Source organism: Festucalex cinctus, chromosome 8 (assembly GCF_051991245.1).
Source record: "Festucalex cinctus isolate MCC-2025b chromosome 8, RoL_Fcin_1.0, whole genome shotgun sequence".
In the NCBI taxonomy this organism is placed as follows: domain Eukaryota; kingdom Metazoa; phylum Chordata; class Actinopteri; order Syngnathiformes; family Syngnathidae; genus Festucalex; species Festucalex cinctus.
The window spans coordinates 10,297,479-10,319,142 of NC_135418.1; the positions used below are offsets into that span (position 1 = coordinate 10,297,479).

General features: G+C 40.9%; 1 protein-coding gene across 1 annotated transcript; it reads left to right on the forward strand.

Annotated features, from left to right (window-relative positions):
• Window positions 1-1,024: 1,024 nt before the first annotated feature.
• Window positions 1,025-20,928, forward strand: myh7ba (myosin, heavy chain 7B, cardiac muscle, beta a). The gene is made up of 43 exons (XM_077529249.1): window positions 1,025-1,121; window positions 2,016-2,119; window positions 2,198-2,341; window positions 2,435-2,591; window positions 2,670-2,697; window positions 2,898-2,994; window positions 3,487-3,510; window positions 3,605-3,697; window positions 3,816-3,879; window positions 4,899-4,997; window positions 5,079-5,182; window positions 5,244-5,382; window positions 5,452-5,570; window positions 6,804-6,953; window positions 7,025-7,195; window positions 7,262-7,441; window positions 7,519-7,651; window positions 7,730-7,800; window positions 9,042-9,129; window positions 9,199-9,316; window positions 10,291-10,414; window positions 10,482-10,618; window positions 12,986-13,241; window positions 13,337-13,579; window positions 13,771-13,947; window positions 14,207-14,352; window positions 14,422-14,512; window positions 14,594-14,983; window positions 15,054-15,180; window positions 15,574-15,692; window positions 15,785-15,981; window positions 16,164-16,347; window positions 16,419-16,584; window positions 16,666-16,790; window positions 16,858-16,973; window positions 17,216-17,408; window positions 18,016-18,219; window positions 18,577-18,702; window positions 18,785-18,955; window positions 19,305-19,409; window positions 19,498-19,593; window positions 20,565-20,699; window positions 20,825-20,928. The coding sequence occupies exons 1-43, from the start codon at window positions 1,025-1,027 to the stop codon at window positions 20,834-20,836; spliced, it is 5,820 nt and encodes a 1,939-aa protein (XP_077385375.1). The 3' UTR covers window positions 20,837-20,928.
• Window positions 20,929-21,664: the final 736 nt, after the last annotated feature.

A 21,664-nucleotide genomic window follows, 5' to 3' on the forward strand; every position in this document is an offset into this window, starting at 1 on the left:
ACAGGAAGTTAGACCCAGCGTGAAGCTTAAAAAAAAAAAAAAAAAAAAAAAAGTTACATTGTCATTTAAATGGTTCAATTTTGTCACTTTAAACTTTGCAACTTTGTTGCGTAGGCGCCACACCATCATTAACTCTATTAATAAAATGTTGTGTATTTATAGTAACTTGTTTAATGCCCCACAGCTCCCGAAATAATCCTCTAAGGTTGCGTCCTCAGAGGGGCCAAATACAATAGCATACATCCCAGTCAGCTTCACACAACACAATCGACGTTTTGACTGTTGAGTGCATTCAATGGATGAAAATACAATCACTCTATTCTTACATTGGACTTTTAGGCTACTGTTATTTTTGCTAGAGGCCTTGATTTCATAATTAACGCATGGAAGCAAGTCTAGCCCAGCCTGGACGCAGCTCCAAACAGTCACTTGTGTGAAACGTAAGAAATGAAGCATTCTCCCCAGTGGCCACAGCGCGTGGAGTGCACAAAATAAGTAAGCTACAAAAATAGCCCGCTTGGGTTTAGCGCAATGACAAAAACGTTGCTTTCCTTTTGTGTCAATTGAGACAGGCGCTCACCACCAATGGGCGCTGGAGGAGGCGGCATAAACTAATGAGGGACAAATGTCCACCGACCGTGACCTTGACAACACACTATAAAGCAGGCCACTTCTCACCCTGCTGTTATTTCCTCGTGCGCGTCTCGCCAAGTCACCCGACAGCTCTTTGCATCCTAGGTGGGTTGCTTTTTTTTTTCTTTTTTTTTCTTTTTCTTTTTTACGCACGGCTTGACGCATCTCGCGCCTCATCAACTTTTCAACTTAATTTCCTCTCCTCATCTTCAACGCATAGTTCTCGTCATTTCAAGTTCGTTTTGGGAGGCAGCTGTGTCTACGTCATTTTGGTTTTACCCTCTAAAAAAGAAGATTAAGTGATAGCATCCTAACATTGTTGTCGTTTTTGCTCCAAGGGACCACACACGTCGTTTGCCTGACTAGGCCTGGCTGTCGGGGAGGTGCAACCATGTCCCGTTTTGACAAGAAGGAGTTCGGGGAAGCGGCGCCCTTTTTACGCAAATCGGATTTGGAGCAACTTGCCGTGCAAACTGTCGCTTTTGACGGTAGGCCTCCTCACGCAAAATGCAGAGATGCTACATGGGATACACTTACCTTCTGAAATAAAATACAGCTGTTTCATCGATATAGCGAGACTATTAATAACCTAATGTCAGAAAAGTTAAACGTAAACCATTTCCAATCAAGTGTTTGTTTGCTTTTTAAATACACCAGTGGACCAAAGACAAATACAATAAATGTAACTGTATCTCCGTTTTTATGCAAGAGAATATAAAATGTTATTGTCACTTATAGTAACAAAAAAATCTCAATTCAAGACAAACATGCATGCTAATATTGAATTATTATTGAATATATAGTATTACACTGTCACAGTGAGCTCCAACTATATTTTAGAAGCCACATTACTTTTAGAAAGATTACCAAAATTTACATACAAATTGATAGCTCTGAATAGGAAGATGAGTACAAGGCATTACAGTGATTAAAGATGACCCACAAACAAGTTATTTAAGTTTTAAATTCTTGTTTTAATTAAATACAAAATATTTGCTGTTTTATACTGTAATCACAAATACATTTTGTATATAGTTTATTTCTTGTACTTTAACACATTCACTGCCATGGACGGCTTTAGACGTCAAAGATTCATTTTTTTTCCTGCACACTCAATAAAACAATGTGCAAAAAATCTTTTTCGTTATGCATCAACTTGGTATTAAAGCAACAACAGTAAATTGCAGCGTTTACTACACAGTTAAAAAAAACAACAACTTTAGTGTAGTCTCCAAGAATATTCAAAACATGCGAACATCCAACTTTAACACATTCACTGCCATAGACGGTTTTAGACGTCAAAGATTTTTTTTTGTCCTGGACTGGCAGTGAATGAGTTAATTTTAAATTAAATGACTCAATACGGTCTCGTCTCTCTTCAGGTAAGAAGCGAGCATGGATTCCCGATGAGAAAGAGGCGTACATTGAGATCGAGATCAAGGAGCACAGTGGAGACAAAGTCACTGTCCAGACCAAAAATGGAAAGGTAAAGTGCAAACATCCAAACTGTCATTTTTGTTTGACTGCATCACGCCAGCTCAAAATGTCCTCTCGATGTCTGCAGACGCTGACTGTGAAGGAGGGCGACATCCAGCAGATGAACCCCCCCAAGTACGACATGATCGAAGACATGGCCATGTTGACGCATCTCAACGAAGCCTCCGTCCTCTTCAACATGCGCAGACGCTACTCGGCCTGGATGATCTATGTGAGTTAGGCTGACCCCTAGCTGACCTTTTGCCAGCTAGTCTAACAACTTTGGTTGAGTTCATCATATGCCGTGTCCTGGTGTCACCTTTAGACCTACTCGGGCCTCTTCTGTGTGACGGTGAACCCGTACAAATGGCTGCCGGTCTACACGGCCCCCGTGGTCGCCGCCTACAAAGGCAAACGACGGTCCGAGGCCCCCCCGCACATTTACTCCATCGCGGATAATTCCTACAATGCCATGTTGCGCAGTAAGAGTCACACACGCACGCACACAAAACCCCTCCTTTATCATGAATGTTAAATTGCAAGCATTTTGTCGCTTTCAGATCGAGAAAATCAGTCCATGCTTATCACGTAAGTGCCTTCTTACTTCGTTTTGTTATTTCTATGTACAAACAAGTCAAGAATTGGCAAGCATTTTTACAAGGGATAAATAATACACAAAGATATTTTTCTATCAAGGATTTTTCACTCTTTCCTTCTTTGTGTGGTATTTTGCTCAACTTTTATTGGTTCTCTGCCGTCTTTTCACCTGTTATTTTTCGCACTCCTAGCGGAGAATCCGGTGCTGGCAAAACTGTCAACACGAAACGTGTCATTCAGTATTTTGCCATTGTGGCAGCTCTTGGGGAAACCTCTGCTAAGAAAGCAGTAAGGCAAACATGGCAACTGTACTTTTTTCTTTTCCTCCCTTTTTCAACCCTTTTTGTTTTTGGGCTGAATTTGATTTTCCTTTTTGTTTTTGTATTTTTTTTTTTCAAAGCAGGAATCCTTTATTGTATTCTCATTTCCATTCCCAAGAATGTCAGAACTGCTTAATCATGTCTTCACCCTCGTGTGCTTTGCAGCCCCTTTGCAATGCTCTTTTATTGAATTTTGAATGACTTTTTTTTTTCCCTCTCATTTTTGTTTTGATCCAAATTTTCTTGAATTTTTGACTTTTCTATGTTGTTTGATCCTCATTCCCCTCCCACACTTCATCAAATAAAACATGGAGGTCTTTTTTTTTTTTTTTTTTTTTACCATTGCTTTTAACAACCAGCTTTTATTGTCATGACATCATTCCTCGTTGTGAAAGTCTCATGCGGTCAAATATGACAAGATGTCACTCTCACACAATTTGTTATCTTTTTCTACTTGTAGCAAGGTCCTGCCACTAAAACGGGGGTGAGTGACAGGAGCATGGCGTCTCTTTAAAAACCAAACAGTGCACGATGCATCACAACGTCTGATTGACCACGAATGGGCATCTTTCTCTCAGGGGACTCTGGAGGATCAGATCATCGAGGCCAACCCTGCCATGGAGGCCTTTGGGAATGCCAAAACGTTGAGGAATGACAACTCGTCACGTTTTGTGAGTTTTTTTTATTATTTTTAAATACCCTGGCTCTGGCCCTAGGGATTTTGCATTCATATTCAGTTTGTGTGTACTATGCTTTCCATGTAAAAAATACAGCTTCTTTTCTCCACAGGGAAAGTTCATCAGGATCCATTTTGGCCCCACTGGAAAACTGGCTTCGTCTGACATTGATATATGTGAGTTGGCCTAATCACCTTAAGCAGGTTGTGCTAAGTTTATCATTTGTATTTGTTTGTTTGCATACCACGAGGCATGGGCTGATTATGTTTGCTTTGAAAAATTCAAGGCTAATAATAACGGCTAATACTGGCTGTCACCAGTAATGATCTCTACACTGTATGTGATTGGCTGCTTGCAGAGTCGAGTAAACAATCCACCTCCTTCAAGTTAATTGCCTCCAATTAACTTTTTTTCTTCCTTCTCGTGAGCAGAGGGGATGGTTGAGCAGTTATGCACAAAGGAGGAGGCAAGCAGAGACCAACTTAAAAGACACTGTGCAAACACGGATGCCTTTTTGAGCTGTTGTTTGCATTATCTTAAAATAAATAAATAAAAAAATAAAAAAATAAATAAATAAATAAATAAATAAATAAATAAATAAAATGGTACCAGCGGGTACTAGTTCGCCCCAAGGACAACATGAGTATCCCATGGGTCTGTTCTAAAAATAGCTCAAAAGTGATGGGACACTGTTCCTAAGAAAAATGAAAACAGAAACAGAATGTTAACAGTATTTAATTTATTGAAACTTAACATGCTTCTTCTGTACGAAATATACTATATTTTGTTTAAAAATAAAATAGTTTGTGTTCAACCCAAATATATTTAAAAAAGGTCATTTTACCGTGATACAACAATATTTTTGCACACAGTTTTTATACCGTCAGAATCTAATATCGGTTCATGCCTACATAACACTTGCTGTTGTCAATATCATGTTTGATGCATAATGTGTATGTCTGAGTTTGGCTCCACCTTCCTGTGAGCCTGAAAAAAAAAAGACGGCTGAACGGATGTTTGGGATCGAAACAGTTTCAGCCAGATCCAGAGTTCCTTCTGGGTCCAAGAGTACAAAATCTCTGATTCATTATCCCCATTTTAGTTGATAGTACGTCTTGAACCTTCAACCATCTGGTCCCCAAGCATTTAGAAGCATTTATACATGATCTTATGGTGTCTCTCTTTTGCTCCTCAGATCTTCTGGAGAAATCCCGAGTGATTTTCCAGCAGCCGGGCGAAAGGAGCTACCACATTTACTACCAAATCATGTCGCAGAAGAAACCAGAACTATTAGGTAGGGACTTCATTGTTGTCTTAAGACGTTTCATTATTTTTGACATGACATGATACATGATGCGAACCTGTTTTGTTGCAGACATGCTGCTGGTGTCCTCCAACCCATACGACTATCACTTCTGCTCTCAGGGGGTGACCACTGTGGAGAACTTGGATGATGGGCAGGAGCTGATGGCCACCGATGTAAGAGATGACAGAATCTCATGTTGTTGGGCTCCACCAAATAACCAGATCACCTCTGCAGCGCGCTATGGACATCCTTGGCTTCCAGCCGGACGAGAAGTACGGCTGCTATAAAATAGTGGGCGCCATCATGCACTTCGGCAACATGAAGTTCAAGCAAAAGCAGCGAGAGGAGCAGGCAGAGACGGACGGCACTGAAAGTAGGAAGCCACAATAGCAACAACAAAGGCACAAAAACAAGTTTGTCACTTGTTATTTGTTCCACTAAGGTGCAGACAAGGCCTCGTACCTGATGGGGGTCAGTTCAGCTGACCTCATCAAAGGCCTCCTCCACCCAAGGGTGAAAGTGGGTAATGAATATGTGGTCAAAGGACAGAATGTTGAACAGGTAAGGACCAGACAAACCTATGGACACAAAACCAGCATATTAATCGGATTTTTAGAGTTAGAGAGTTTAGACTTTATTTTTTCATTTCAATTCAATTAGTTTTAATTAGTTTTTAGAGTGCATATGTCAGTTATTATTATTATTATTATTATTATTATTATTATTACTACGACGATGATGATGATGATGATTATTATTATTTATGTATTTATTTATTTTAAAATACTTCATTTTCAGAGTTTTTACTTTTTATTAGTCTTATTATTAGTTTTATTTTTTTTCAATCATAGTACAAGATGAAAAAAATGGTCACTGTATTGTGTAATAAACTACAAATCCCAAATGAGCCGTTAACTGTCCAATGATGATGACGATAATAATAATAATAATAATAATAATAATAATAATAATAATAACAACAACAACAATAATAATAATAATAATAAAATAAATATATTTAAAAAATATATTTATGGAAAGAATTGACGAAGACTAATGTGAAAGACTGTAGCACCCAATGATGTAATCATTTCCTGAAAATGTAATAAGATTCATACTTAACGCAATCAAAAATGTGATAAAATCCAATAATGTCATCATTTTAACAACAATGTCATTAAAAAGTCCTGACTGATATTGTCACAATTTTTTAAACCAATAATGTATACACATTACGACATTATTGGTGATTTATTATATTTTCAAGTGGGTCTTTTTTCTCCTCAAAACTAATCATGCACAACTTGACAGATAATTTAATATATGTTTATATATAGAGCATTATAATATTTTATATTTTATGTTTGGGAATCTAAGATTGATATATATATATATATATATATATATATATATATATATATATATATATATATATATATATATATATGTTTTTTTTATTTATTACATTGTTGGTTATTACATTATTGGGTTTTGTTACATTTTTACATTTGAAGTGCAAATTTTATTACATTTTAAAGTGGTAGACATATTGACTATAATTATAGTTAATTGTTTTTTTTAAGACATTGTTTCAATTTATTTTATCAACTAATTTTTTTTTATTTTATTTTATTTTTTTTTACTTTTAGTTATGTCATTATTTGGTTAACTATAATTACCTTGCTTGAAACCCGAGCAACTCTGCACACACTACATTCAGGTGTCAAAGAAACTGGAGCTCCTGTGCATGTGTACATGACAGCTGCATATACAATATTTGCACACGTGTTGTAGGTGAACTACGCAGTCGGGGCTCTGGCCAAAGCAACATACGACCGCATGTTCAAATGGCTGGTGGGCCGGATTAACCGGACCCTCTACACCTCACTGCCCCGCCAGTTCTTCATAGGCGTGCTGGACATCGCTGGCTTTGAGATCTTTGACGTAAGTTGATTTCGCTTGTTTGCAGCAAATGACGTGTTCCTGTTTTTGAACCCCATCGCGTTTCGTTGCAGCTCAACAGCTTCGAGCAGCTGTGCATCAACTTCACCAATGAGAAACTGCAACAGTTTTTCAACCACCACATGTTCATCCTGGAGCAGGAGGAGTACAAGCGGGAGGGCATCGAATGGACCTTCATCGACTTCGGCCTGGACCTTCAGGCGTGCATCGATCTCATTGAGAAGGTAGGAAAGATGTTCACTTTTTTTTTTTTTTTTGCTTCATTAGAGTTAACTGCTGCTCTCTCGCAGCCTCTTGGCATCATGTCCATCCTTGAAGAGGAGTGCATGTTCCCAAAAGCTACAGACACCAGCTTTAAAGCCAAGATGTTTGATAATCACATCGGCAAGTCTCCAAATTTCCAAAAGCCACGTCCGGACAAGAAGCGCAAGTATGAAGCCCACTTTGAGCTCGTGCACTATGCTGGAGTGGTGAGTGCTGTCTTCTCATCGTTTTCATTGAGTTGCTGTTTGTACTTCAATAATCACATGTGTGATGCATTTGACAGGTGCCATATAATATATTCGGCTGGTTGGACAAAAACAAAGACCCGCTGAATGAGACAGTGGTGGGTGTTTTCCAGAAGTCGGCAAACAAGCTGCTAGCTTCTCTGTACGAGAACTACGTCGGCTCAGACTCAGGTAGCGAAAAAGTTACACACAAATTGATACCACCAGGTGGTCAAAGTGATCAGTGGGCTAACTTTCGACCAACTGCAGATGTCAAGACCGGGACCAAAGAGAAGCGGAAGAAGGCGGCCTCATTCCAGACCGTGTCTCAGTTGCACAAGGTGAGCCCGGGCAGTATTTTTCAAATGTCTTATTCGGGGTCTGGCGTGGGCATCAGAGGAGCTCTGGGACGGAGGCAGTTAAGACTTGCAGTGATGTTTAGGGCAATGATCACATGAACATCACTTTAAGTCTGTGCTGGCTCCTCCCTCATTTCATCACTGATGAAGTCTTGTGGCCGTCAAATGGGTGCATGGGGGTTCGCTCCTCCGCCTGGGAGACCCATGTGGCTTACATGAAGTAAGCTTGTGTGAGTGTCTGAGTGAGTGATTAAAACAAAAATAAAAAATAAAAATAAAAAAGTGTATGGAGAGAGAAAACAAAATACAGGTGCATGTCAGTAAATTTGAATATCATATCATATCACATTATCATTTGTTTTTTTATTGTTTCTTTTGTAATATTCAATATTTCTTAACATCGGGGTTTTCATTAACTGTCAGCTATAAGCATTAAAAAAATATGAATTATATAATGTATGAACTTCCCTTTTTGAAATGGAAGATTTGAATTTGAAGCCCACTAAACGATATCCTTATTTTTTTGAAAATGTACCTGATTATTGAGAGAGAAAAAAAAAGATACATTTGGATTTTTATGAAGAAAAGAAAAAAGAAGATTTTTACCCAGACCAACATATTTTACAAAATTAACTGAGCTTTCTGCTTAATTTTGTTGGCTTAGTCTCAACATTATTGTTTAACAGAGCCGATTCACATAAAAGCATTGGCTTGGATTTTTCTTCTTTTAGAAATACTGTGTACATATTATAGCCTGGATTCGAAATGCAAATCCATGTTTGCATATCTGCTTGCCATTTACCCACCAAATCCCGAATCAATTGGAATGAGTTCCTAATTGTATAATTGCTAAAAAAAAAAGTGACATTGTGAAAAATGAAAAATCCTTTTTTTTTTTTTTTTAATCTACACCATATGTTGTCCAAAGCCTCATTCACTTTTTTTTTCTTTTTTCTTTTTTAAGTCAGAATGTATCTGGACGTGGGCGCCAATATTTTCTTTTTAATTTTTAAATATCTTACCTAGCGCTATGCTAACCTCTTCGGTCCGGCATTCATGTTTGCAAACTCGTGTCAGAGGCCAACAGGGAAGCAACAACGAACCCGGTGATGCTCTGCCTTAGATGAGCTTTGTTGACTGATTGCAAAACAGTTTCAATTGCAGGATATCATTATTTCATGTCGTCATTGAATCCAATTTGCAATGCTGCCTTTCCTCTGCAGGAAAATCTGAACAAGCTGATGACAAACCTGCGCAGCACGCAGCCTCACTTTGTGCGCTGCATCATCCCCAATGAGACCAAGACTCCCGGTAACGTTCAGTTCAAGTACATCATGTGCAGTCCAAACATCTGGGTCCGACTCACATTTTTTTGTGCAGGGATCATGGACCCATTTCTGGTGCTGCACCAGCTTCGCTGCAACGGCGTGCTGGAGGGCATCAGGATCTGCAGGAAGGGTTTTCCTAATCGCATCCTCTATGGAGAGTTTAAACAGCGGTAAGTCGCACGGATCACACTCAATAATAATAGAAGACAGAATAAAGTTTCATTTTTATTTTAAGACTCCTGTTTTATGAACAGCTAATTGCAAGCTACTGTTTGCTTGAAATTGTAGCGAAAATGATCTACATATTGATTTGGCATCATGATTTGAAGTTGACCTGGCAATGCGTCGGTTTTCAATGTAGAGACAGCAGTTTACGTTTAAAGCTGCCCAATGAGGAGAATTGAATTCCGAATCACTACTGCCACATGTGGCCGAAATATGCAACTGCACATCAGCAGACAGAGGGCAGGAAATTCAAACCTAAATCTAGCCTGAAAACGATTGGCCAGAGGCTTGCAGGAACAACCACTGTGAACAGTTAAGGTCCTAATCTGACAATTAGAAGATATTTGAGTCATACATGGTCAAATGAAAAGGCTATTGTAAAGATATTTTTGGGAAAATTGCTACGTAGGGCAGCTTTAAGTGCAGATCATAATTAACGAAAGTAAAAGTAACAAAACAACCAAAACTACAATTGGAAAAAAAAAAGTTTTTGTTAACAAGATACAATAAAAAAAAAAAAGTAACTGAAACTAAACTAATAGCATACATGAGCGTTCGGGGTTCAATTGAAATATTTATTTTGCAATTGCTTTACGTCAGTACAGAAGGATGGTCAATCGTATGAGAATTGTAGTTTACTTTATTACGCTAGAATTAGTGACCTTTTCTTAATCCTGCGCTCAACAAATACTCATTTATTAAAAGAAAACTAAAACTAAGAAAAACTAAAACAAAGTGTTTGAAAATAAATAAATAAACGCTAACAATCCTGCTCTAAAAACTAGTTAAACAAACTATGATAAAAAAATCCTAAACTCTTGTAACCCTGGATCCGATATGCGCGAGAGTTGCCCTTGAACAACAGCAAATGGTTTTCTGGATCATATGATGTCATCATTTTTTTGTGGCATTCACCTAGCTACCGGATCCTGAACCCACAAGCCATCCCAGATGACAAGTTTGTGGATAGCAGGAAAGGCGCAGAGAAGCTGCTGGCCTCCTTGGAAATCGACCACAACCAATATCGATTTGGACACACTAAGGTACATCGCACCTCCTCACCTCCTTCTCGGAGGGTATGATGTCATTTTTTTATTATTTGGGCAACAGGTATTCTTCAAGGCAGGCCTGTTGGGTCACCTGGAGGAAATGAGGGATGAGCGTTTGGCCAAAATTCTGACGCTGCTGCAGGCGGTCGCTCGAGGCACGCTGATGAGGTTGCATCGGAGGCTTATGAATCAAAGGAGGTAAACTACTTTACTTCGTTGTCGAAGACATTCAATAGCTACTTGATCATCTTGCTTTCACTCCCTCGCAGTTGTATGAGCGTGCGCGAGGCGTGCGTGTATCCTTTTACGGGTTGCCAGGGGCGCGTGTGGCCCTTCTGTTAATAACGTCCTCCACGCGCGCCCTCAGCTCTGCGGCCATTCTCTCCATTAGCTGCCCGTAAAGCAAACAATGCTGACGGTTCCCTCGGAGCCACATGGCGACATGTGTCAAGTGGCAGCTGCTCGGGGCGCCTCCCTAAAAATACAACCGGCGGCCCCCTTCTTGGATGCCCGATGGCCCCTGGCCCCTTTTGTCCACGGCGCCTGTGCTTCCAAGCGAGCGCATTGATGGGATGCGTGGCGGGTGACGGAGGATTAAAGCCTGCCGCCGGGCGGAAGGTTTCGCTTGCTAAAAAAACACAGACGCTTGCTCACCTTTGAGGGGCACCCGGCGTGGAGTTATGGCAAAAATGCCATCAGCTCCCCCACCCTCCCCCGCAGTGTGCGCGCACCCACTAAAATTCACCCTCTAAACACCGACGGCAAGTCCTTGAGCGCTGCTGCCTTGTGGCTCCATATTTAGGCTTGTGGGAAGCCATCCTGCAGAGACTAAATCAATCCGCTAACCCAGTTGGGTCAGTCATGAAACATCAAAAGCGGCGTTGGCCGTATCGGTTCACACCATCACATCCCCCTCGTGTGTGATTAGAGCGACTAAGCATCAAGGGCAAGTCACTAAATAAAGAAATGCACAACTCTAGAATTACACGTTTGAAGCTTCTTCCTTTCACTAGTCGATGGCAGCCATAAGTGTGACATCACTGGTCACATTTCAATGCAACAAAGTCTCTTTAACGTAAAATAAACTGTTTTCTTTTTTTGACTATCAATTTTAGCTCTGCTCATGGTCCAAATGTTGCTTTAATATTACTATAGTACGAGTGTAGAATGGGTATTGGTATATAAAACAGCATACTGTATATTCTAGTTATTGATCAACTTCAGCAGTTGATCAAAGTGGAGAGTAGAGAAAGTAGTTAGAAAATAAAAAGTAATCATTATATTGCATTTTTCTCGGTCAAATATAATTATATAGATGAAGAGTAATTTTAAAACTGTATTTTAAAAAACAAAGGTAAAAATCAGTTCTTATTTTGCCTGTTTGAACTATTTATCGATGAACTGAACTATTTTAAATAATTGATTTTTTTTATTTGTGTTTATTTATAAAGTATAAAATATAGGAACAACTCACATTTCATACAAACATAAAGCAAAACATTGAATTAAAGCAACAAAAGAAAGTCAAAACAGCAGTCAACTCAATCATTGGTAATAATTTATCTACTTATTACAGAGAGTGAGTGTTCAAAAAGAGTAGGAAGAAGTATAAACCTATCTGTTCCTACCCTTTTAATCTAATTCCGTCACCAATAAGTCAAAATTTCTTTATTATTTTCATATACTGTTAGCATAATATATAAAATGTGCAAATTATTATTAGTACAATTCCATATCTACTAATCATATTTATTAGGGATGTAACGATACCACTTTTTTTTTTCAGACCAATACCAGCATGAGTACTCAACTCTTGAGTAGTCACCAATACCGAGTACTGATACCACTAGTACTTTTGACACATGAAATCCCCCAAAGAAAATAATTTTAAAGAAAGACTTATAAATTCCAGTACAGCATTTTACCTTAAAATGCATGAAAATGACTGGCAATTTTCTAGGCTTCTAATTTCTAGTTCCTCATCGTAAAACGGCCACAAGAGTGTAACCAACACCAGTATCAGCCGCCATCATCAGTACTGACACGTTGAAGTAAGGCTGGGTATCATGCCAATAGCGATACCTGGTATTGGTACTCGCCTGTCCCTAATATATATCAATATGTTGTGTAAGCCCATATCCCACTGAGGGGGCAAACAAGGGAACAACAAACATGACCAAAATTTCCTTGCGACAAGAAAAAACATTAGAACATTTGGTGAATGTTTAACAAACGTTGCGGCCATAGAAAAAACCCTGATGTGAAATCAACATTCAGTACCTGTGCAAACATTTGCAAGTTTGCCACATCCACCCCCGTCGACCAAATAGCTTTGGTGAAAAACTTGGCATTTGCACAGTTTGCACGTCGTCGTCCTAAATTTGCGATTGACAAATCCTTGTCACCTGTCAACATCTCCCGTGAAATTGTGCGTCGGGCACAGTTTGGTTAATGCCGGTCCCTGGTTCAGCATAATACACTATCCTGTATAGTAAATGAGTTTGTACAAAATAACAACAAGATGTCGGCAATTTAATTGCATTTCGTGTCTTTTCCCGGTGGTAGGGAGGCCTTGATGATTATCCAGTGGAACATCCGAGCCTTCAACACGGTGAAGAACTGGCCTTGGATGAAGCTCTTCTTCAAGATTAAGCCCCTCCTGAAGAGCGCCGCCACAGAGAAGGAGCTGGCCAATCTGAAGGTGGAGATGGTGCAGCTCAAGGAGGCCTTGGACAAATCCGACATCAAGCGCAAAGATCTGGAAGAGCGGCAGGTCAGCCTGATCCAAGAGAAGAATGACCTCTCCCTGCAGCTGCAGGCGGTACGTGTTTATTCCCAACCTGTTGACACATTCCGCTTTTAGACCGGCAATGTCACGGAGCCCACGTTTCTTCCCCTCCTGCGTCTCACCAACAGGAGCAAGACAATCTTGCAGATGCCGAGGACCGCTGCGACCTGCTCATTAAAACCAAGATCCAGCTGGAAGCCAAAGTCAAAGAACTGCTGGAGAGGCTGGAGGATGAGGAGGAGACGAGCGCTAATCTGTTGGCCAAGAAGCGAAAGCTGGAGGACGAATGTGCCGAGTTGAAGAAAGACATAGATGACTTGGAGGTGACCCTGGCTAAAGTGGAGAAGGAGAAACACGCCCTCGAGAACAAGGTGACATCTCTCATGTCAACAGTCAACAATGGCCGCTAACACAACACAGAAAATATCCATTTCCCGTACTGCTTGTGCTTATTTGTGGGTAGGACATGAAAAACTCCACAGAGACCCAAACATAATGAGAAAAAAATAATGTGGTGGTGGTAGTTTTACTCAAAAACAGACCCTTCTGGTTTCCGTCACAGGTGAAGAACCTCGTTGAGGAAATGGCAGTTTTGGATGAAACCATAATGAAACTGACCAAAGAGAAGAAGGCTCTCCAAGAGGCCCATCAGCAGACTCTGGATGACCTTCAGGTGGAAGAAGACAAGGTCAACACTCTGACCAAAGCCAAATCCAAGCTGGAGCAACAAGTAGATGATGTAAGTCATGTACAACAAGCACACTTTTAGAACGCACACATTAAGTACATCACTGTGTAAAAGTACTGAATTAGAAGACCACTAGCTCACCCTTTTCATGAGACTCATGATCAAAACAATAAAGACACTGACTAAAACACTTTTGACTGATCATTATGAACATATTACATTACATACAGTCCAACAGTATGTTTTTTTAATTAATTAGTATTTTTTATAGTTGTCCTATATTTGGTAACGGTACTAATCCTTGAACTAGCTGGAGGGATCCCTGGAACAAGAGAAGAAGCTGCGTCTGGATCTGGAACGGACCAAACGTAAACTGGAAGGAGATGTTAAACTTTCTTTGGAATCTATTATGGATCTTGAGAACGACAAACAGCAGATAGAAGAGCGGCTCAAAAAGTAAGTCTGACTGAAATATTCACAAAAAGACCTCTTGCCTCAAAATACAATGATTTCGTTTTCTCCCAGAAAAGATTTTGAAATGAATGAGATGAGCTCAAAACTAGAAGATGAGCAGTTGCTGGTCAGCCAGCTCCAGAAGAAAATCAAGGAGTTGCTGGTGAGAATCGGCCTCATTCAGAGCAATGCAAATCTTTTTTTGTGATGTAAAAAAGCCAAACAACAAGTCTATTTGGTCCAGGCCCGCACAGAAGAGCTGGAGGAGGAGCTGGAGGCCGACAGGGCTTGCAGGGCCAAAGTGGAGAAGCAGCGCGGAGACGTGGCTCGCGAGCTGGAGGAGCTGAGCGAGCGCTTGGAGGAGGCCGGCGGGGCGACGTCGGTCCAGATCGAGATCAACAAAAAGAGAGAAGCCGATTTCCTGAAGCTGCGGCGGGACCTGGAGGAAGCCATGCTGCACCACGAGGCCACCACAGCCACCTTAAGGAAGAAGCAAGCCGACACGGTTGCTGAGCTAAGCGAGCAGATCGACAGCCTGCAACGGGTCAAGCAGAAGCTGGAAAAAGAAAGGAGCGAGGCCAAAATGGAGGCCGACGACCTGGCCTCCACTGTGGAGCAACTCTCCAAAGGCAAGGTAGGTCGAAACAGAGCGCGCAGAGGATCCAATCTCGGTAGGAACGGCTTTGACAGACTCTGGCCTGCAGGCTACTGCAGAGAAGTCGTGTCGCCTCTATGAAGATCAACTGAACGAGGCGAAAGCCAAAGTGGAGGAGCTTCAGAGGCAGCTCAATGACAGCACCTCCCACAAAGCCCGTGCTCAGGCTGAGAGTGGTAAGGAACATTCCAGGTGCATCTCAAGGTAACTTCAAGGACATTCCAATGGTACTATGCCTGGATTCAGTTAAAACTCACGCAAGACAATCAGTCCTGCTCACAAAGAAACTAGGATGAAAAGTTCTCACCCCAATTTAAAGACCCCTTATTAAGCTACATGTACATCAGAACACTGAGATTTGGAAAATCCCTTTGGAAAACTATTACCTCTCACCTCCATTTAAGAACAGGTCTCAGACTGACGGATTTAATATTGTCATAAAGCCAAGACTGTCGAGACTGCAGTAAAACTCTAAAACTTCCTTCTGACTTTCAGTTTTCAGTCTAAGACTGTGAAAACCGTCATGTGTAAGTCCAGCCTTAGTAACACATGTATTTGGACCTCCACAGCCGAGCTGGGCAGGAAGCTGGAAGAGCGTGATTCCACCGTCTCCCAGCTCCAACGTGCCAAGGCCTCCTTCGGTCAAAATGCTGAGGATCTCAAGAAGCAGCTAGAGGAAGAGTCTAAGGTCAGTTCTTGATCAGCACGTTTGTTCACTTCCTCCGCAATGCGCCAGAGTCCACTATGACTCTTCTTAAACATCACAACCTCTCCCTCCAGGCTAAGAATGCCTTGGCGCACGCCCTTCAGTCATCTCGCCACGACTGCGACCTCCTAAGAGAGCAGTATGACGAGGATCAGGAGGCCAAGGCTGAGATGCAGCGAGCATTGTCCAAGGCAAATGCTGAGGTGGCGCAGTGGAGGACCAAGTATGAAACTGATGCCATCCAGAGGACTGAAGAACTGGAGGAAGCCAAGTGAGTGACAGAATGGGAAATGAGTACACTTGTATTTCACAGCTGAGTCACTGCTCGATGTTAAAAATTAAAATACAAATTACGGTTATGGTGCCCCATGCTCATAATGTGTATGCAAGAACTGTAAGTATTACACAGTAGGCGTGAGTGCAAAAAAAGCACGTGTCATACTTTGCTACCAGGAAGAAGCTGGTGACACGTCTGCAGGAGGCGGAGGAGACGATGGAGGCCTCCAATGCCAAGTGCTCTTCTCTGGAGAAGACCAAGCATCGACTCCAGACAGAGATCGAAGACCTGATGATTGACTTGGAGCGTTCCAATGCTGCAGCTGCTGCCCTGGACAAGAAGCAACGAAATTTTGACAAGGTACTGACCGAACAGACAGACATGTAACGCAGCTCTACTTTGGCTAAAATTACACCTCATTTCTCAACCAGGTGCTGGCTGAGTGGAAACAAAAGTATGAGGAGTGCCAGACTGAACTGGAGGCTTCTCAGAAAGAGTCCCGTAGCCTGAGCACAGAGCTCTTCAAACTGAAGAACTCCTACGAGGAGACCTTGGATCATCTCGAGACTGTCAAGCGAGAGAACAAGAACCTGCAGGGTAAGCGGGGCATACGACAGTGACGCTTGGGTTTTTCCGATACGTCTGGAAGGTCACGTTTACTTCTTCTCTGTCAATTAGAGGAGATCTCCGACCTGACTGATCAAATCAGCCAGGGAGTGAAGACAATCCAGGAGCTGGAGAAGATCAAGAAGGGTCTGGACATGGAGAAAAGTGAGATTCAAGCCGCACTGGAAGAAGCGGAGGTAAATATGTGTTAACTGTGTCAAAAAGGCTACAGGATTATATTACATTTCTAAACTTGTGTTTTAGGGCGCACTTGAGCACGAAGAAAGCAAAACCTTGAGGATTCAACTGGAGCTTAACCAGATCAAGGCTGACGTTGACAAGAAGTTGGCAGAAAAGGATGAAGAACTTGACAACCTCCGGTAAGTTCTACTCCGTCTTATCATTGACAAATTCTTCCATGTCACCAAGGTAGAGTGATTATTTACTTTTCTGCCGCCATATGTTGAATGTGTGACGTGTTAGTTAAGAAAAAGATCTTATGTGGGGTAAATTGCAGTAGTCGCTAATTTTTCTGACACCTGGACATATCCTAGCTCCTATTTTTTATAAACATTCTCAAATGGTCTAACGTGGTCTTCATATTCTGCCTTTATCTTTTCAGCCGTAACCACCAGAGAGCACTGGAGTCCATGCAGGCCACCTTGGATGCTGAGGCCAGGTCTCGCAGCGAGGCAGTGCGCCTCAGGAAGAAGATGGAGGGAGACCTGAATGAGATGGAGGTGCAGCTGAACCACGCCAACAGGCAGGCCGCCGAGTCCCAGAAACTCTTGAGAACCGTGCAGGTTCAGTTTAAGGTGATTGACACATGTGATCAAGTGTTATTTATTGTTGATGCTTCCGAGAGAGGAGTCACAGTGTCTTTCTTGTAAATGGCCGTGAACACAGGATAGCGGTGGGGATTAGATTCAGACTTAAGTCACCAATTTTAGGATTTGGCACTTGGTTAGCTAAAACTTAAATTTGAATTAACTTTGTCTTGGTATTCAACACTCAACTCGAGCGTTGTCTTTTTACAGTTGACATTGTGCCATTTGTTTTGTTTTGGAAAGAAAAGTTATTTTTTGAATAGTGCTAGCGAACCTAGCAACCTGGCAGTACGCTATGATGCTAGCTGCAAGTATCATGGAGGGAGATTAAAGATTAGCAGATTACATTTGGATTCAAATATTGCTAATAATCAGGAGCGAGCATTAGCGTCACAATACTTACTGAGCTCAAAGTGGTAAATCTGTTGCGACTGAGCAAATTTATAATACTTGAGTACGACATCTTTACCCAAGTAATGACTTAGCTTGACTTTGAAATTTAGCGCTGAGTCGTGAGACTTGCTTGAACCTTGACGCTTAAGACTTGAGACTTACGTATGACTTGCACTATGTCACTTACTCCCACTTTTGCCAGGACGTCCAAATGGAGCTGGGCGATACCGTTCACAAGAACGAGGAGCTGAAGGAGCAGGTAGCCATGACGGAGCGGCGCAACAACTTGCTAGCCGCCGAGGTGGAGGAGCTCAGGGCTCTTCTGGAGCAGAATGACCGAGCCCGAAAGCTGGCTGAGAATGAGCTGCTTGAAGCCAGTGAGAGAGTCAACCTGCTGCACTCGCAGGTAACAGCACATGTACTGTTTGGCTCAAATTTCACAGCCCCTTTTGACTTGAATGGATGGCATGTCCTATAGTAACTTAAAATATAGAAATATTAGAGAAAAAAAAGTGATTAATTTAATGGTGATAATATTAAAATGCCGTTTTTATAATTTTATTTTATTTTAATTTGTATCTTAGCATTTAAAATATTTCAGTCAAATAGCTTCTACTGTACATAGCGATGCATACAGGTGCATTATAAAGTATTGAGGTCATTGCCAATGCTGCAATTTTAGGGCAAGTGGTGATAGTCAAATAAATTGGTTAAGCACTACATATATTTTTCCTTTGTGAAACGATGTCATCTTTTACTCCAGAACACAGGGCTGATCAATCAAAAGAAGAAGCTGGAGAGCGATCTCTCCATGTTGTCAGGTGAGGTGGATGATGCCATTCAAGAGTGTCGCAATGCAGAGGAGAAGGCCAAGAAGGCCATCACTGATGTAAGCCAAGCACCCCGTACAAATGGATAGAAAAGCTGGACGTCGAGCTCCTTTAACAATCATGCTGTATATGTATTTGTAGGCAGCCATGATGGCGGAGGAGCTGAAGAAGGAGCAAGACACCAGCGCCCATTTGGAGAGGATGAAGAAGAACATGGATCAGACTATCAAGGACCTCCAGATGCGTCTGGACGAGGCTGAGCAGATCGCCCTCAAGGGCGGCAAGAAGCAGGTCCAGAAGCTGGAGGCCAGAGTGAGTGCACCAATGTGCTGCTAATCAGAGGTGGGTAATCCAGGTCCAGAAAGTAAAAACCCTGCCACAGTTTGGCTTTAGCCACAGGTGCATCTAATCAACCAGCAGGTAAACAAGTTACTTACCAATCGGTCAAGTAGAACCTCCTGTGACTAAAGCCAAACTGTGGCAGGGTTTTTACTTTCTGGACCTGGATTACCCACCTCTGCTGCTAATTGCCACACCAAAAGTTGGAACACAGTGCATTTCATGATTTTAACTTATGAGGCATATGTTTACATAACATTTTGGTTGAACTCCAAACAACCGGGTGACTTTTTGGAATTTCAGCTGACTCCTTATTTATTAGGTGAAAGAACTTGAAAGTGAATTGGAGATGGAACAAAAGAAGAACCAAGATCATCAGAAAACTGTGCGCAAATACGAGAGGAGAGTCAAAGAGCTAAGTTATCAGGTAAACGTCAAATTTGTTAGGTGGAAATGTTTACACTCCGAGTATAGTATCATGTATTCAATGTCTTTTGAATGTTTTCTTTGGGAAGGCTGAGGAGGACAAGAAGAGCCTCGTCCGCCTGCAGGACCTCATTGACAAATTGCAGATTAAAGTGAAGAGTTACAAGAGAGTGGCTGAGGAAGCGGTGAGTTGATGACATGCTCTTTTAACTCTCACTAAGGCAACTTTATTTATAGTAACACATGTAACTGTGTGATTTAGTTAGTTAGTTGGGGTTACAGACATTTAAAAATTAGTAAAAAAAAAATTAAAATCTGTATTTAAAAGCATTTAGTTGGGGTTGACGTAACTTCTGTTGGTCGGGATTTGTGTGCAGCAGAACAGCTAAATGCTGCGTTACCATGTTTGCTTTGAACTCTGGGCTCCACTAATTGGCTTGAGTCTGCAAACCTCAGAACCCTGCTAGCAGTTCTGTATAGTAATAATAATAATAATAATTAGGGGTGTTAAAAAAAATTGATTCGGCAATATATCGCGATATTACAGCACGCAATTCTCGAATCGATTCAATAGGCGGCCGAATCGATTTTTAAACATCCATTTTTAAAAAATATTCAACAAAACGTCTTACTTAGGGTTAGGGTTCACACCTTAAACATGGAAGAATGTTATATGAATGGAACATTAAGCCCTAATATTTTATTTCAATGCTGTTCAAACATGAAACAGATTAAATACAGTGGCTCACAGTTATAAGACTGAAGTTTCAGAAAAATAAATATTACATTTTATACAAATCTTACAGTGTACATGTACAAGTTTACTGATTAGTATTTTCTAAATTTGAGTACAATTTTTTTTGCAACAATCGTATAAATTCAGATCAGGATTAATCGGTATCGAATCGAATCGTGATACGAATCGAATCGTCAGGCACTAGGCAATTCACACCCCTAATAATAATAATGATAATAATAATAATAATAATAATAATAATAATAATAATAATAACAAAGTGGTTCTCCAGCCACTGATGTCATGCTTGTCAACATGACAAACTTGTCTGTTTTCACTGGTTAATAGTAGCCAGTTGTTAGCTAGGGTGTCAAAATAATGTTCCAGATGTGTTACTAAACATCCTTTTGCTGTGTTCAGGAGGAGCAGGCCAACACCAACTTGTCCAAGTACAGGAAGTTGCAGCATGAGCTGGACGATGCAGAAGAGAGAGCTGACATAGCCGAAACACAAGTCAACAAGCTACGCGTCCGCACGCGCGATCAAGGTGGAAAGGTTGGTAGATCACTTCAAAGCGTGACGCAGACAGTCAACTTATTTCTAGAAGTAATCTCAGGCAAAGCTACATGAGATGTTACAGTAGTGGTGTGTGCAATCAAGTCTCAACTTTTCTGTTTCAGCTTCCTGAGTGATGAGGAGGCCGCATGAAGACGTCACACGGACAAGCAGCTGCAACAGCTCCAATAAGCCGTTTACCAGCAACCAAATAAAGACTTGATTAAAACAAAATCGAAAAGTGTCAGTGTGAATATATATATATATATATATATACACACATATGTATATACTAGGGGTGTGCTCAAAAAATCGATAGGGCAATATATCGTTGCGGCCCTCATTACAATACACGTATCGATACGCAGGCGTCAGAACCGATGTTGCTCGTTATCTTTAAATAGGCACTTAACGTTTGCCTTTGCAGCTTGCATTGTACCTAAAAAATAAAAACGTCTTTGAAGTGAATTGACTTCAATTAATGCAAAAATAGCTCACCAATGATTGGACACTGTGTCTTGCTTAAAAAAAAAAAAGAAAACAGAGTAAGAATATCAACATTTATTTACTTCTAAAGTTAACATGGCACGCGTCTTAATGTAAAAATTTTCATATATTTTGTTTAAAAACGAAATAGAATGTGTTACACGAAAAAAAATTTGTTTTTATTTCCTCGAATATTTCAAATAAGCACATTTTAGAGCTGTAATTTTAATACTTTTGATATTTTTGCTCATATCGGCTTATGCCTATTAATAAATTTTCCCGGTGTGTCTGTGAAAGCTGCTCCTTCTCCTTGCTCTGCAGTGCGTGCACGTTTAGACCAGGCATGCCGCTAGGTGGTAAACCAGAAGAGCTGCTAACAAAAATATTTTTGTCAGTCAGCATAACAAACATATCCTTTGGATGCACAAATGACTGTTATGCAAGTAAATTAATGTCATATATTGGGATACGTATCGCCT